This window comes from Microcebus murinus, chromosome 13, assembly GCF_040939455.1.
Source record: "Microcebus murinus isolate Inina chromosome 13, M.murinus_Inina_mat1.0, whole genome shotgun sequence".
In the NCBI taxonomy this organism is placed as follows: domain Eukaryota; kingdom Metazoa; phylum Chordata; class Mammalia; order Primates; family Cheirogaleidae; genus Microcebus; species Microcebus murinus.
This window is the reverse complement of record NC_134116.1, coordinates 9029861-9047704: the sequence shown is the minus strand read 5'-3', so window position 1 is coordinate 9047704 and position 17844 is coordinate 9029861. Positions and strand designations below refer to the sequence as shown.

General features: G+C 41.0%; 1 protein-coding gene across 2 annotated transcripts in view; it reads left to right on the top strand.

The window, feature by feature from the left end:
• Window positions 1-17844, top strand: part of MYO16 (myosin XVI) — a 610163-nt gene that overhangs the window by 499182 nt on the left and 93137 nt on the right. For both annotated transcript variants that reach the window (XM_012751938.3, XM_012751933.2), the window contains exon 28: window positions 10758-10866. In XM_012751938.3, coding sequence (XP_012607392.2) covers window positions 10758-10866 — 109 coding nt within the window. The remainder of the gene's footprint in view (window positions 1-10757; window positions 10867-17844) is intronic.

Below are 17844 nucleotides of genomic sequence, written 5' to 3'. Positions count from 1 at the left end.
TCTGTCCCTACAGAAAGATAGGTCAGACTGACCCTGGTGAATATTTGATTAAGAAGCAAATTGCTTCAGGAATGGGGTAATTTTACTCAAACCACAAAGCTTAAAGAGGTCTCTTATTTAGGCTTAAACAGCAAATGAACATCTGTTCTTTTCAGTTTAACTAAACAAGCTGTTCTGTTCTTGTACCTGATCAATAACACACTATGGCTCAGCCAGTAAATTATGAAATGCATGGAGAATAAAGAAATAAAGAACATCAATTTGAACATAGGGAACTGACTATGCTCAGCGTCCTCCAGAGTGTGTTCCACCAAATCAGAAAGCATCACAATGGGTTCCCTTCCTGCAGCCAGTAATTCAGCTCCTGCACAGGGTCAGGCCTTTAACAGGGTACAGTTTTAAATGTTCCCTTTGATAGATGGCCCTGGAGTGTGAAGTAGGCACTGATGGGGTTTCTGTGTGGAAAAATATCCCAGGGCTGTATCAGAAGCAAGCATAAACCTGGCTAAAGTAAATGTTACACATTGCAAATGCTGCTCAGGAAATGGAACTTAGTGTATGTTTCATACAAAGACATTTCTAATTTAGTGTTTCACTTTCATCTATTTATTGAATAAACAGAATGTTGTTATATTGCACAATTAAAATGAAATGGTGGGATCACCTTTGAGTAAGAGAACTTGAGAGGATTGTCATGTAAATTCTTAACCTATGCTCTGAATTTTGTTTTGTTTTGTTTTGTTTTGAGACAGAGTCTGCTCTGTCCCTGGTAGAGTGCTGTGGGCCATCATAGCTCAATGCAACCTCCGACTTCTGGGCACAAGTGATCCTCCTGCCTCAGCCTCCCAAGTAGCTGGGACTAGGGCATGTGCCATGGCACTCGGCTAATTTTTCTCATTTTAGTAGAGACAGGTTCTCACTTTTGCTAGGCTGCTGTTGAACTCCTGGCCTTAAGCAATTCTCCCACCTTGGCCTCCCAAAGTGCTGAGATTACAGGCCTTAGCCACCGCACCTGGCCTGAATTCATTTTTTTCTGCATACTGGTATCGCCTAAATCCCAGGAGCTGAAACATAATTTAGCATTCGTTTTTATTATTCAGCTCCTGTATTGTCTGAGATGAGAGGCCCCCAGCTTAATTACATGAAGTAAATGAATGAATGCCATAGGATTAAGGTTGTATCGCCAAGTGGTTTGCTCTGCCACAGGGTCTGGAATAAGAAGGCTCAGAGGAAGCAGCTCTGGGAAGCAAGCGCACGCGGGCCTTCACCACCTCCCCAGGCCACTCTTGCACGCGCCTTGCAGCTGCTCAGCACGTTGGCAGCTACAGCACCTTCCTATGGAACTCACAGGAAGTGGGAGTTGCAACGCCATCCTGGTGATTGTCAGAGGGCAGTAACAAGCTCTGCCAAGGCCTCCCAGCCAGTCCAGTGGTTATTAGGGAATTCAGGCATTCCCTCGCTCCTCTGGTTGCTCCTTTCACTTTCTAAGGGTGTCTGTGAACAGTGCTGTAAATGTCAGAAACTAAGTCTCATTCAGATGCTGTGTTTTAGATTCTTAACAGGTAAATGTCTAATACATCTGGCTATGATGACATTAATATAATAGTAACAAAAACAACCACCCCTACTGCCACAATGAGAGAGAAAAAAGAGACAGAGAGAGAGAGAGAGACAGAGAGAGAGAGAGAGAGACAGAGAGAGGGGATGACTCTGATTTAGAAGACTTGGAATTTAAGAAAATAGCAATCTTAGAATATAATCGATTAGCATGGAGTGTTGCCCTTTTCATTTTCTGTCCCATTAATGCATTCCACATTTATACATTATTCTGTATGTTGGTCACCTTTATTCCTTAAACCACAAAAATGAAAGGGACAGGGGTCTGCTTTTGTTATCCCATCTCTGCTATTGATTTAGTGGAAACTTCATTTGACTCAAGGACCTACAGCCCAGATTAAGATGTTAGCTTTGTACAAACTGACTCTCTTTGTCTTATCAGGCAACTGCTTTAAATATCATTCTGTGGTTGTTGTGAGCATTCAGTGATGATGTGGAATAATCTATCATCATACCTGGAATTTAGGGCACTTTATAAATCTTCCTTTGTTTTTCTCTGTTTTTCTGTCCCTCCCTCCCTTCCTTTCTTCCTTGCTTCTCCATTTTCAACTCCAGAGATTTGCGTGTGTGAGTCAGGGAAGTCCCCAGCCATGCCAGCCTCCCAGACCGCCAAGAGAGCCCGCCTGGGGCTTGGGGGGATGTCAGCAAGGGCCTCCCCTTCCAACACTGACCTCCCAACTCTTCTCTAGAACTCTATTCCTGGGAAGCTCTTGAGCCAAGAAGTTCATGGGAAAGACATTTATAGCAATGCGAAATGTCACAGTATCTTTGTTTGAATGGTGCATCCATGCTTCTAGAAGACGACCGCAGCCTATTTTTCCTAATTTGGAAGGAGAAGGAAAGTCGGTCTTGACCAGTAGCATACGCAGTCAGCCTGGGATTGCCACAGTAATAATGCATAGATGTCTTCTTCCCTTCTCAGAGTCACATATAGACCATGATGGGAACCAAGAAGCCCAGTATGAGTCCCTGTAACTCTAGCCTCAGCATTCCAGGAGGCTCAAAAGCTCATTGCAACGTGCAGCTAATTCCCCCTTCCTGTCCTTCCTGTAAGCAAGGGCAGGGGTCGTGGGCACTGAGGGAGTGGACAGGCAAGCCCCGTGGACAGGTCTGGGTGTTGGTGGATGAGGTCCAGGCAGAGGAGCAGCAAGTGCCGAGGCCTGTAGGAAGATCGGACGTGGCTGGGTCAGTCTTGATGCAGAAGGCCTGTGTGGAGGTGGTGGGAGGCCAGGTGGAAGAGATGGGCGGGTGCAGGAAGACAGGCTCCATGCCGGTGCTGAGCGGTGGGGCTTCACCCTGCAGTGTGGACGCAGGAGGTTGCAGGGTGGTGGGGGAGACGCAGGGCAGGCAGGCAGCTTGTGGGGGAGCCTGCACTAACCCGCAATGGGGATGAAATACTTTTTAACTGTAAGGGTCTTAAGAAGAAGAGAAACAATGTGCATACATAGAGAACACAATAGATTTCTATGTGAAGTGGATGATTTTTGACGACTTTATCTCTGCATTCACATCATTTTCCTTAAGTGAAAAAAACAAGTCCTCCTCTTTGGTGGAAACGCACTTCTGCAGCCCCCTCCCCGTCCATTTCTGTTTCTTCTCCTACCCGCTCTCCACATTGAGATGGCTTTTATCTCTCTTTCAAGCCCACTTGCCTGTGTTTCCTTCCTCCTTCCCCTGCTTTCCTGATGTACGTCAGCCCGTTGCTAGGCAGCTATTACGCTCAACCCACCATGCAGCCTTCTGAATGCGGGAAATTAGCCCCAAATAGCTAGAAAATCACCCTTCTGCACCTGCTCTGTGTTTACTGTGAGAGCAGGAATATGAGGAGCAAAATGAACAATCCAGGCAAGTTCACAGAACAAGAGAAATGCATCCCTGTTTCATCATAGCCAGACATGTCCGGGTGCATGGCAGGGACAGACGCCATGCGGTGTCCCTAGGGAAAATGCCAAGGGAGTGGCTATAGGAGAAAGTGCATCCTCATCCTGTCAGAGCTAAAAATGAATAAACAAGATAACCTGGAGAAAATGGAAATATATAGAAAAACAAGTATGGCTAGAATGTAAGAGTCGTAAATTTCTAGAAATGTTTTTGCCTATAAGCTGAGTCAGTGTTTCCTTCCCTCTGCTAAACAAAACACCCCAAAAACTTTCACTGATTTTATTTCATCCTGAAGCTATTGGTCTTTCCTTTGATTTGTGTCATGAACCACCTTCTGCCAAGGTCTTGATGCCACAGTCATCTGGTTTCTCCACATTTCTGACATCGCCACAGACTCCCTGGTCTCAAAATCCTATAGCAGGCTCAGGGGCGATGGGCTTCACCCTGCCCAGTGGTTAACATTGCTGGCCACAGTTCAAACGCTGCCTTCTTTGCTGCTCTGAAGTCAGCCAACTTCTGTCCTGCCTCCTCTCCCACTCCTTCTTTCCTCTCCCTTCTGTGGCTCTTTCTCCATCAGTCTCCCAATATGTAGCTCCCATGACATTCCATTTTTCTCTTTTCATGGGTTATGGTGTGTTCACCCATCTATTTCTAGGGCATGAGGAGGTTAATGGTTCTCCCCAAATATTACTTTGTTGTTCACAATGAAGTTATTAAAGTATGACTCCAATGAAATACGTTGTATAAGGTCTTGAAGAAAGAACACCTCTACCTACCTTTCTGAAACATAGTTTTGGCCCAAAAAGTCATGCTTTATATTGATGATATGCAGTAAAATTAGAATATCATTTTACACAGATAGTGATCTAGGTATTTCTTGGCAGAATCATAAGTGCTCAATAAATATTTGCTGAATTGAAATAAATTCCTAAAGGATTTTAGAACACTGAACCAATAGAACATTTACTTTCACAACAAAATTTTCTTTGAGAAGAAGAGGTATTTGCAAACAGAAGCAATTTCAGAGAAACTGCATCTGAAGTTTAAAAAAAATTAGCTTGATATACATCCCTTGTGTTTTTCTAAGAAAATGATTCTACCACTTCCTGGTAGTCTTTTTAAAGTAGTTAACTAAAAGTCACAGTGTTTAACCTGAATTCTAATGTCACTGCATAAGCACTTTTTTATCTCTAGGTCCATGAGAGATAGGATGTCAAACTAGAAGGAACGATCACTTTTGAAGAGAGAAACATTATGTCATCTCCTTCCTTAGGTTCCACTTCACACCTCTCAATTCTTAGCTTTCCTCTGCTTTGCAACTGTAGGCTGCCCATTTTAAACACATGGACTCCAAAGTGAAGAAGATCTATGATGTGGTTCTTTGGCTTGTAATTCTGTAAGATATTACAATTTCTGTTATTTTAATGTCATCATATGCACAATACATGAGTGAAGTGAGAGTTTTCATACTCGAATCCTTGTTGTAGAGAAACTACTTCATGAATAGTGCTCACTTAGAGAATTTTTCAGTAACTGCAGTAGCACTTACCATGAAACTCCACACTTACTATATATTGACAGCCTAGGATGTAGAGTGGCAAGAAGAAGGGGGATGTGGTCTGAGACGCATTTGCTGGAAAAGTGAGGCAAATGGAGCATCTAAGATGACACAGCTTGGGGTCCGGACCCCATGAAGACTCTCAGTGTTCAGCACCACGGTAGAAGTGAGTCCCTTTCCTAAATGGTCAGTGCTGCCCTAAGTAGTCAGGCACAAATTGTGGCCACAAGGAAGCCAACTACAGCTGAGCAACAGGCAACTGGGAAGGCATTAAATCTGGCGTGTAGGCAGTGGCCGATATTTGATCAATATCTCCTACCTGAAGTTCTCCTTTCTGGTTCTTCCCAAGTACCATATTTCCCCCCTGTTTATGTAGCATTCATCTGGGGGAAATAACTGCAATTCCTGGTATACTCTATTTTGGTAAATGTCAACTTCAACTCTAGTTTCTTAGGTCAAAAACCCTAAAGTGATCCTCCCTTCCTTTCATAGCCATATTGACCCATCCATCAGAAAATCCTACTGGGTCTACCCAAATAGGTACAGAGTCCACCCAACAAGTTGTTCCCACTCCACTGCTACAGTCTGGCCCAATGCTTCTCGCCTGGACTGGGAACTCCTTGCTCCACTAAAGACTTCTCAGCCTGGCAGCCTCAATGATGCTTTTAAAGCCAAGTGACAGGGCTCCTCTGCTCAAACCTCACTGCCCAGGGATCAGAGTCAAAGCCAACGTCCTTGCAGTCACCTGCAGTATCTGAATCCTTACCCCACTGTGTTTACTCTTCCGAACATATCTACATCTTCCTCTTCACCTCTCCAGCCACAACTGACTCCTTGACATTCCCAGAACAGGTGTGAGTGACCCCCACTCAGGTCTCGGGACCTGCGCCCACCCCCAGCTTGCATTTCTCTTCTCCAGGGAGGCCACAGCTTCCTTCTACTCTGTCAGGTGTCTGCTCAAAGTAAGAGCTTTCCTGTTTTATTTCTCTCCATATTGGACACACTTCCCTATCTACTTTTTTACCCTTTCTCTCTCCATCATAAAGGACTTTGGCTGTTTTGTTCCCTGCTATGTGTCCAGCTCCCAGGAGAGTCCCCAGCATATATTTTGTGCCCAGCCACTATTGGTGAATTGCTTGAGCCTGAATTGATGAGCCACGAGACCCAGATCCCAGACATGGAAGTAGACCTCAGTTGTCCATCTTTCCCAAACCAGGAGGCAGGAAGACCTGGAAAATTTCATGTTTACTTTTCAGAGTCAGTTGGTTTATCTCAGACACAGTGCAGTAGAAGCCCGAACACAGGGGTCTTCAGTGGGTTAAGGTGACCTGTCTTGGGCAAGCGAAGCTGGGAGAGCGTGGGGAAAGAGAGCCAACATGTGCACCGCCCAGCGCCCCGCGCTCAGGGCCTATCTACTGCTCTGGACTTGAGATGCCCATGTGTGCTCAGGTTGAAGCTGCTGGAGGAACACGTTTACCTGTGAGCTCAGCAACAGAATGTGGCCATGCTCTTCCACACCGGCACGCTATCTATAGGTGACACTCACATTTCAAAAGGCAAGATTTTTTTTTTACATAACACTAAAATGGAGTATCTCACCCTGTCTAAGATGATGTTTTTTTCTTTTCAGTTGAAATGTCAGAATTATACCATTTTACATGTCAAAAGAACAATATAAAATGAGGAAAAAAAAAGCACCAAGTACAAGACTTTTTGTTCTGACTTGTTAATACTATAGTCAGATGCTTGAATTATATCAATTAAATTCTTAGTTATAATTAACAAAGTTCCAGAATGAGACAATTATCAGAGAGAATAAGAAGATAATTTGAGTGATTTCATTCCATTGCATGACTCTGGCTAGATGGTAGGAAGGCATTGATTTTCCTGAGGGCATGAATGAGTCTACACCCCATCAGGAGCTCTGGTTTGCTGTTGAGGACCCTCCAGTCACCTGAAGGCCAGCACACCAAGGATTCTTAACCTCTCCATGTCCAATACAAGGAGGATTCCTGTTCAGTTTACCTTTTCAGTTTTTTAAGGACAATCTCTTATTTTTCCACTCTAGAACCTTCTGGAGCTAAGGGCCTGTGAATTGTCACCTAGACGGTGGCAATAGTGATGGAGAGAATGGCTCTGGAGTTAGGTGAACCTAGGTTCACATTCCAACTCAGCCACTGCTACCATCTGTATCGGTTTCCTGGAGCTGCTGTATCAAAGTCGTGCAAACTGAAAAGAGGGAGCTTAGATGAACAGAAATTCACACTCACAGTTTTGGAGGCCGGACGTGGCGAAGGGAGGGGTCAGCAGGTCCAAGCTGCTTCTGAGATCTGGGTAGAAGCCTCTTCCAGCTCCGGCTGGGGAACGTCAGATTTTTTATTTTCCTTTACCTGCAACTGCATCATTGCAACCTCTGCTGCCATTGCTTGCCACTCCACTGTGTCTCACGTTTACCTGTTCTTTCGAGGACATGAGTCACATGGATGAGGGCCCATTCTAATGAACTCATCTTAAATTGATCACATCTGCAAAGACCTTATTCCCAAATAAGGTCACATGCATTTATCTTTTGAAAGGACACAATTCAACCCTTGAGACCATCTCTGTGAACTTGAGCAAGTAACTTGCTGTGAGCACCAGCTTTCTTACTGTCAAATCAGATCGTCACGCAGGCCCCTACACCAGTGAGGAGTCTGTGAAGTAACAGGAAGACCCCTTTGCTCCAATACCCAGGAAACGTTACTTCCCGCCTCTCACTCCCCAGCCACATTTCTGGGCTTCCCATGATCTATTTGCACCTGCTCCACGCAGAGGCCATGCGGTAGATGCCGTAAAATGCAGCAAGACAGCTCCTTGCCCTGGGAAAGCTTATGCACGCCGACGACAGGTGGCAGATTGTAATACAGCTTAGAATTTGTGTCGCATCCGGAGAAACACACACAGGCACTACTGAGGGAGGGCCGAGAATTGCTTGCTAGGAGACTTGCAAAGGGTATCACATGAATTTATAACAAAATTGGAACCTGAATCTCAGATTTTAGATTCCTGATCCAGCTTCTTTCCTGTTTGAACACATTGTACAATGATATCGCTTGTCACCTTTTAACCACATGTTATTAAAGGTAATCCGTGTTTGCGTGTGAGATATACTGATGTCAGGTGACAGCGTCCTGAGGGGATGCCCCAGCCCTCCGGGTGGTCCTGCGCCCTGCCCTGTGCTCAGTTCCTGACTCTGCACACAGACTCCACTCTACCCATTCCTGGTGCTCTGCTAGACACTGATGAATTTCCTGTTATCTTCTGCAGCAACCACAATATGCCCAGGGGAAAAAACATAGGTACCAACTTCAGTGCTTGGCATGTAAGAAATCACATTCTTGTCAACTCTAAAAAAAAAGAAATACTGGATACTATAGACATCCACAAATCATTTAAATCTCTTTGGTGTGATCAAAATGATAAACAAGATTCGTCATGTCTTTTTCAGCGCTATAGTTTCTACAATTTCAGTGCTCAGTCTCTGCTACACACTATTTTTGCTATTTTAATGCCCTCCTATACCCTGAGTTTGCTACGTGAGTGAGAGTCTGTATATGAGAAGGAAGGGCTGTTGCTGACGTTGATGAATTCATTTTGGCTGGCTCGTGGCTAGCAAGATTATAAAGATTCTCAATTCAGGAAAAAATAATATGCTGAGTTTTCAGTGAGAATGCTAAGGATCTAAGAAAGGAAATAAAAAATGTCTTGTGAGAAGTTAAATAGATATTCTCTTGGTCAGTTCAAGCTGCATAACAAATCACCATAAACGAGGTGGATTATAAACAACAGAAATTTCTCACAGTCCTGCAGGGTGGGAAGTCCAAGATCAAGGTGTCAGCAAATTCAGTGTCTGGCAGGAGCCTGTGTCCTGCTTTTTGCTGTGTGCTCACATGGTCAAAGGGAAGAACTCTGGTCTCTTCAGCACCTTGTGAGGGCACTAATCCCATTTGTGAGGGCTCCATTCTCATGACTTAACCACCTCTCAAAGACCTTACCTCCCAACAGCATGGCATCCGTGGTTAGGATGTTGGGAGACTCATGCATTCCATCCGTAACTGGTGCATTTTCTCCATTGATCTGTACGCCAGCTCCATGGTCACTGTTGCACTGCCATTTGTGGGCCCTCATTTACCCACAGTACTAGCAAAAATAAAGTAAGTGTGTGTGTGTGTGTGTGTGTGTGTGTGAAAGAGAGAGAGAGACAGAGACAGAGACAGAGAGACAGAGACAGAGATTCTGGTATGGTTTCCATAGGACATGTCCACTTCTTACACTGCTCTCATGCAAGGAAGGTGGTAAATGAAGATGTGTGGGCAACACACTCCCTTTCTTAATTGCACTAAGGAAATGAGAAAATAACTCATTTTAGAAGGTGCCAAATTTGTAGCAGTGAACTTTAGATGAAACACTAAGGTATTATACTGAAAATAACAGAAAACTTATGTGATTTAGGTTTTGGCATTGAGTTTCCATCAGCTTACAGAGCAACCCAACATGAGAACCATAAACACAGAATGCACCAGGATGCGCTTGCGTAGATCTTTGCTCATTTCCTTCTGTTTTCCTCCTCCTCCACCTCCCCTGGTGCAGTCTTGCCTATATGTCAGGCTAAATACCATGAGTTCAAAGGAAATTTTACATAGATTTTTTAAATGGGTGATATAATTTTGAAAGTCATTTTTGAAAAATCGATAAGAAACTAGTAGATAGTCATGAATTTCAGTGAGGGAATAGAAGTCAATTTACTCAAAGGTACTTCCCAAAATAAAAATGTCCTTCTAGATTAGAACATTTAAAATATTCAATACCTAATATATGGAGAGGAAGCTATGCCATCTCTCAAATAAGACTTTTAGATTTTTTTAGATGTTTTGATATTCCTTTATTATGGACTCCAATTACATGTAAATTCACTTTCAAATGGTAATAAAGAATGCTTGAGGCCGGCGCGGTGGCTCACGCCTGTAATCCTAGCACTCTGGGAGGCCGAGGCGGGCGGATTGCTCAAGGTCAGGAGTTCAAAACCAGCCTGAGCAAGAGTGAGACTCCGTCTCTACTATAAATAGAAAGAAATTAATTGGCCAACTATATATATATAGAAAAAAAATTAGCCGGGCATGGCGGCGCATGCCTGTAGTCCCAGCTACTCGGGAGGCTGAGGCAGGAGGATTGCTTGAGCCCAGGAGTCTGAGGTTGCTGTGAGCAAGGCTGATGCCACGGCACTCACTCTAGCCTGGGCAACAAACAGAGACTCTGTCTCAAAAAAAAAAAAAAAAAAAAAAAAGAATGCTTGAATTTCTTAAAAATCTGTATTTTAAAAGAGCATAATCAAAAGTTTCAATGACAACTAATAGGGTAATTTCCATTCTCTTCAAGTTTTCTTTGGTTAAATGGTTTAAAATGACTTCATGACAATGCTACACATAAATTAAAGGATTGCAAAACATATTTGATTCATTGTAAAAATCATTTTCTCTGTAGAAGATAAGGATTAGTCACAGCTGCCTGGTAAATGCACAGCGGAGAGGTATGGGGGGGGGTCTATGGGATAAAGTAAGGTGGAGACAAGTTTGAGAAACGGTGTAACGAAGACAGCCCTGTCGAACATGATCATTTGCTTGGCAAATCCAGTCATTGTTCTCACCCCTCCTGCTCTCCACAGATACAAGCCGTTGGCTGTTACGTCCCTGTGCGAAAAGGAACAGGCTGCTGAGTGTGCTGAGGAGCGATGTCGGCTTGTTCTCCAACACTGTAAATTACAAGGCTGGCAGGTTGGTGACCTACAAGCTACAAAAATACCAGTTTAGGGTTCTAAATAAGTGAGCTGAGGCACTGCTGAGAGTCACCAGAGTCTTTCTGGCATAAACAAAATTCCTTTGATGTGTTTGGCAAGGCACGACATTAAGTGTCTTCCCTGGAAACGTGTCAGTCATTACGATTTACTGATTTTAGCATCTAGCAGCCAACATAAGAGGAAATCTAAGAGGCTCCCTTCTGCAGCTGTGACAGAAGCTCATGAAGCTCTGTTTCCAGGTTCCAATTGCCCTGGTGTCGCACTCATACCTTGTTATTAATGCTTTTTGAGGTATCTCAACCCAGCAGAAGTCAGAGAAGCCAGAACATGAAGAACTGGCATGGATTTCTTTGCTCAGAGCTGGTGCCTCACAAGTGCTCGTTAAACCTGGATGTCCAAGGCTTGTTCCAGCCTCACTTGGGCCCCTTTTTTTCTGTTTCACTTTGCCCTGATTCTCACCTACCACACAGTGAAAATGTCACTATCCTTTGAACCTCATTTGGTGACAAGAGCTTCATAATTGGAAACATTTCATTACAGTCTATATTCTGTTTGAATGGCAGAGCCCAGGGTCCAATGGGAGAGACAGATAGACTTGCAGAATAAGGAAATAAGTTGAGACAAAATAACATGACAGAGGATAGCTCCAGATGCTGTTTAATACCATAAACAACATCAGAATACCATCCTTGATCCATTGTAGAATGGAGAGATTTGACTGGAGAAGGTGATATTAGAGCAACAGTGGAGTCCATGACTCCAGGGGTTACTGGAAGTGTCTAGCTATGAAACAACTGGAAGCGCTAGATGGCAAAGACCATGGTAGCTGATAGCTTTGGTCAAACAAAACAATTACTAGAAAGCAGACATAAATTTCATTTTAAAAAACCGATAGGGAGGACATCCACAAGTAAAAATATATGATAATTGATAAGGCCAAAAATGAGGACTCTGCTTCAGAAATGAGGTGAGCAAACAGTTCAGAAATGCAGAATGTGTCTGAAATGGCCCAATCTAGGTAAAACAAGTAAAGAACACTGGATTGACACTAGCTAGCACACCCATCTGTCTGTGGCAAAGAACAAAGAACCTAGAATTTTTGCTTTGATGAGTAATGATTTAATTGTCTGTGCCACCCAATCTTTTTCTTTGTTACCTTTTTCCTTTCTTTTTTTTTTAAACTAATAATGGAAGTTGAACTTTAAATAACAGTCTGAAGGAGGAAGCTTACTCAGTCTGTGGTTGTCATGGAGGCACATCGATGCCGAAAGGTTGGATGAAAAAGGAAGGAGAAATCACTAAACAAGAATGACGTCAGCTAACCACTCTAGAGTCAGGGACATAGGTGTGGGATTCACTTATAGCATTATTTCTCAAGTCTATAGGTCACTGAAGTCATTCCAACTGAATCACTGCAGGAATTTGTAAATAAGTCATTGCATAGTAGTAGTTCATAAACAACATAGCACTAAGATTTTCTTGTATTTTTTCTTTTAAAGAATACCCACAGATAAGAATATGTATTATATTCCTATATATTTTTTCAGAATATTATGTACATATGTTACATATTGAGAAAAAATATTGAGTTGTAGAAAAAAGCAAGGGAATCTGTAATTATTCTTTCACTAAGAAAGTGATTGGCAGAAACCACAACAGCCAATCAGTGGGTAAAATGTGGGGACAAATGTGGGAGGAGGCTGAGACAAATCAGTACCTGCTTCCAGCCATCATGGCATCTGTCTCTGTGCTCTGTTGGTATGCTTGAAATTGTAGCTGAGAATAGCATTAAATTGAAACATACATTGGGACTTTGAAAAAGAGCATCAAAATTAAATTTAAAAATGGAAAAGTTTTCCCATTTCATCACACTAGACCACTTTGTCCTCACTTTCCAACTGCCCAGAAGGAAGCTGAAAATACAAAACCAAAAAAATGAGAGATAAATAAATGTATTCATTCACTGAGCGTATCTGTGTTGTCTAGTCATAGAATATTTCTATTCTTCAGCTTCAAGATGAAACATAGTATATACTTTATTCGACAAGACAAATAATTGACTTCACAGAAATAAAGTGTATTCATACGCCACTTCCATGCTAGTCAGACAGCAAAAGAAAAAAGGTTTTGTAAAAAAAAAAAAAAAAAAAATCACTTATTCCTGACCTGGAAAGTTAGACTCCTCAGTTTCAAAAGCAAAGCATTTGTTTGAAATGTGTTGATGGTTATAGAAAGAGTTGCTAATAACTATTCTGGGTTGTTAATCAATGTGATGATTAAATCAGGAGCTGTTTGACTAAAGCCACAGCAAGGTTGTAATGGATGTGTCATATATTTGTAGTATTACTCCCAAATTGCAGAGTTACAATGTGTGTTTTTATTAAGCAGAGTTCATTGGTCCTGAATGGTTAGCATGAAATGAATGGTTTTTCTTTCTCATGTTTTTAAAAGCAGTGTTAGAGGATAGAAGAGATTGGAATCATATTTTGCGGTGTTAACCTGCATACAATGTTAGCTAGAAATTCAATTATTTTAAACCAAAAAATGATACTTTTATTATCATTCTAATGGGTCTTGGAGATCTTGTAGATTTTGCCATTCCCCCTTGACTTTAATCAGACAAGGAGAGCTTTGAATCATCAGTATGGGATTCTGACTCTGTGATTCTCACATTGTTAGTTGTACATCGTAGCAATTCAGTAAGTAGCACATCAGGGTTTCGTTCTCTCCAGAGGAGGACAGAGACATCAGACCTGCAGTGCTGTGACTTTTGTATACCAGTCGTGCATACTATTTAGTCTTTAGATAGTCTTGGGTTTGGAGTCAGTATAGGAAGCACTGGAATTTTTAATATTTTATAAATAATAATTCCTGTCATCTATAGAGTGTGTTACGACTATTCATACTTTTTTACTTATTTAATTTGAGGCTAATAACGATGTATGCAGAAAAGGAAAGTAAGCAGGGTGCGCAGCAATGACCTCATTTTAGATATGAGGAAATTGAACCTCAGAGAGCACCCTTGTCTTAGAGATCAGTGCACTGATCAAAATATTAGGTGCAGTTAATATTTAGTCTTAGTGGGAAGGCAACTTTGCTGAGACCAGCGTCTACCTTTTCCTATGCTGTGTTCTTTCCACTGCATTTAACTCGATCTATATCTTTTAGTACAACTATCTAAAGTCATTTTGTTCAGATTGCAGAACTTGAAAGGGATAGATTATGCATCACAGTACAAGCTTTGATCAAAGGCACTTATATATTCCTTTATTAGTCTGAGCAGACTGCTCCCTGGAGGGAGTGTCTTTTTTGTGTATTTATAATTCACCCAGGAAATGAAGAAACAGCAAGCAGACAAATTCCCACTGCAAGTTGACTCTGGTCAGAATCTTTTTCACTCAAACTGTCAGCCAGTGGCCCTTAAATAGTGCAGCGTATTTGTACTCTCATTTCCAAATACACCTTGGAGGAGACGGAGAAGGAGCAAGGAAAGGAAGAGGAGTTAGCGAAGAACTGGAATCCAGTGGAGATCCCCATGGAGTGTTTGATGTCAATGCTAGTTCTGAGAGTCAAGACCTCACTGGGACTCAGGCGGTGGAGAGGAAACTACAGGCGTGGTAGACCATTCATGGTGGTACTGGTCAGGGTGCACATCCCGGGAATGTTGCTTCACATCACTGCTTGAGCAGGGGCAGTTTGAAAACAGTTTGCACTCTTTTGGCAGATGCACCAAGTTTGCAGTACACAGGCTTTGCTCACATCCTAATTCTCAGCAAGGCACTCCCTGAGGACCAGATTTAACACCCTATCTCTACCCCACTACTGCACTCCCTTCTCATCCTCTTCTCTGTTTTACTCTTCCCCATAGCACCTGGGACTTTCTCTTGAGCCCCAGATTGCAATCTTCAGCCTAGTGTCCATTGCCTCTCCTCTACTGCATGGCAGCCCCGGGAAGGGATTTGTGTCTGCTGAGCTCACTTCTCTGCCCTGTGCTCTATCTGTACCACGGGAGACTGGCAGAGACACAGGGCGGATACTCTGTGCTTACGTGCTGGACCAAAAAATGAGTCTTTATAAATAATAAACTACTAAACAATACTATATATCTTATGTGGATTCATAACCATATAAGAATTTTAAGAATCGCATATGATTCACAACAAAAACATAACTGGCTATATCCAGGGAATCGTTTTGAAATAAGGCCTAAATGGAATTTTAGCTTATGTCTATGTTTATAAGATGCATGAATTAATGCATTACTTCTATAATTAAAAATGATTTTTAAAATATGTTATCATTATATAAATATAATTTAAGTATAAAATATTGTGTAAGGTCAAATTAATTCTTTTAAGCATTTGTAAAACAACTTAAATCACACTGTGTTTTGCTCCAAAGCATTTTTGCTTTCCAATACATAATTTCTTTTGCATCCTTTTATACCACTAGTCCGTACTTCTCAAAAGCATCTTCAGCCTATTTGAACTGGTCACCATAAGTTTTAGTAACATGCATATTACTGTTCCCTTAACATGCTCAAACTTGCTGCTTTTATTTAATGCAGTTTCATTTTAAAGAACAGTGAAGAAAATCAAGATGTAGTAGTGGCTGGAAGGAAATCCTTCTTGTTGGTGGTTTCTTGTTTGTGTTTACAATGAAATGACATATTTAAAAAATATGGTGGACTTGTCAGAGCTGTGTCCTTATTTGCAAGATAGAATTTATATAACTTGTTCACAAAAAGGAGTGGAAGTTTTTTGAAATGATTTAAATAGAACCTACCATGACTAATTTCTAGTGCTCTGTTCTGTCTCACCAGATATGTTTTTCTTTATGAAACAAAGAGTTCATGGATTACTTCATTTGTGGAAAAATTCCAAATAGTTTGATTTAAGTCATAGTTTGAGAACAAGTTAAGTTAAGCTACTAGTTATTAACCACCTACTATTTGTTTTATTAGTACTATTATTCCGGAATTTTATTTATCTAAATATATCCATTTTTGATTCAGTGCTATTTTAAAGAACTTGGGAAATAATCCCTCTGGAACTATGTACATTTAATTCATCACTTTCTGCCTGAATTGCCCCAAGCCACAGAAAAGTAACTGGTCAGCATTTAGGCCCATGTGGAACATACTTGTTTTGCATGTAATGCAATTTTTGCAAACTGAAAACCTTTGAAACTAATTCTAACTGGAAAAAAAAGTGGTATAATCTGATTTTCACACATTTTGTATGCATCAACTGGTTATAGGAAGATTTCTTCTGTGTGGTTATTTGAATGCTATATTCATTTGAACGCCATCTGGAGGGATGACGAATGGAGAAACAAATCTGTCAGAGCGGGTTCACGCGACGCCAGGGGTGCGGCTAAGAACGCAGGCGTCCGCAGAGCACAGGGACAGTCAGGACGGGGAATGAATGGGTTCGCCCCCAGTTAGAAAAGCTTTCCTAGAGATGCTTTTCATTGATGTTTCAAGCAGATGTCTGGAACTGTGGGGTAGAAGGAGTTTCGTGGCCAGGCAAAGAAGAGGGTCCCATGCAGCAACTGGGAGGCAGGTGCTTGTTTGTCTGTCACTGGACACTGTAGAAGAAGTTTAGATGATGACCTCAAAGATAATGTATCACCTAGCATCTTAGGGATGAGGAGTCAGACACAGGGAGGCTTCTGCAGACTTATTCAGGATTATATAGACAAAAAGTAAGAAACAGAACTTCCACTTCATCCCAACCACCCATGTGATCTGATACTCTAATGTGTGGTAATGTGTGTGTGTATGTGTGTGTGTATGTGTGTGTGTGAGTGTGTGTGTGTGTGTGTGACAGAGAGATTATTCTGAAAGAAATAACAAAGAGCATTCACAAAAAATCCCAGACCCCCAATTTTAACGAAATATACTTTTTCTATTTGTGTTTATTCACTAACAAAAAAGATATTTTACAATCATTATTTTTTATTATCATCTTTTCATGTGGTTTTCATGGAATAGCCTAGATTTTGTTATCCAAATAGTTTGAATCAAGTCATAGTTTGAAAACAATAAACTAAATTAAGTTATAATCTTTGAAGGGTTTGCTCTTATAGTCCTGAGAATTGCAACATTAACATTTTATCATAGCATTAAAAAAATCAGTTGGATGGAGGGTTTATTATTTCATTAGTCTACAGTAATACAGTAGAGAAAAGATAATAAAAATAAGAGCAAGAAACTGTTAAAGTTTTAACCATTTATTATTTTTATTATATACCTTCTAAGACAAGACAATTGTATTAGGGCCCTTGCACTTTTTAGTACAATAAGTTAATGGTTTATAACTTTTGTTTTATTACTCAAAAAACACTCCATAAATCAACTGTAAGTACAAGCTAGAAAATAGCCTATAAAATGATTCTTTCCCTTATATTCCTTCTCTTTCTCTGGAATTATAAATTTGAAAATAAACATTAAGGGTCTAAGAGTATCTGTTGAAGCAATGTGTGTTATAACTAGGCATTCATATAAATATGTATATATATACATATATTCTCTTTTTTCTTTGTGCTAAGCACTTACACACATGCACACACACCATAGAAATATATCAACACATTTTTGCTATAATACTATATATTCTTAACAAGAAATTTTAAAAATAGAAAAAATTAAAGAAGAAAATATAAACTACTCAGAATAGAACTACCTAGAGATAACTACTCCAAGTATTTATTCATTAATTTTTTTAAAACAATATTACGTATATTTGATTCTTAGTGTGTCTCTCTCACTTTTCACTCTGAATTTCATGAGAACAGATATCATGTCTCTGTTTCTTATGCATTTTCACATGTGTGTGTGTATTTCACTATTACATTTTGTACAGGCTCTGGTATGTAGTAAGTAGTCAACCAATTTATTTGTTGAATGAATAAATGAATGAATGCACAAATGAACCCCCTACTTCTTACCACG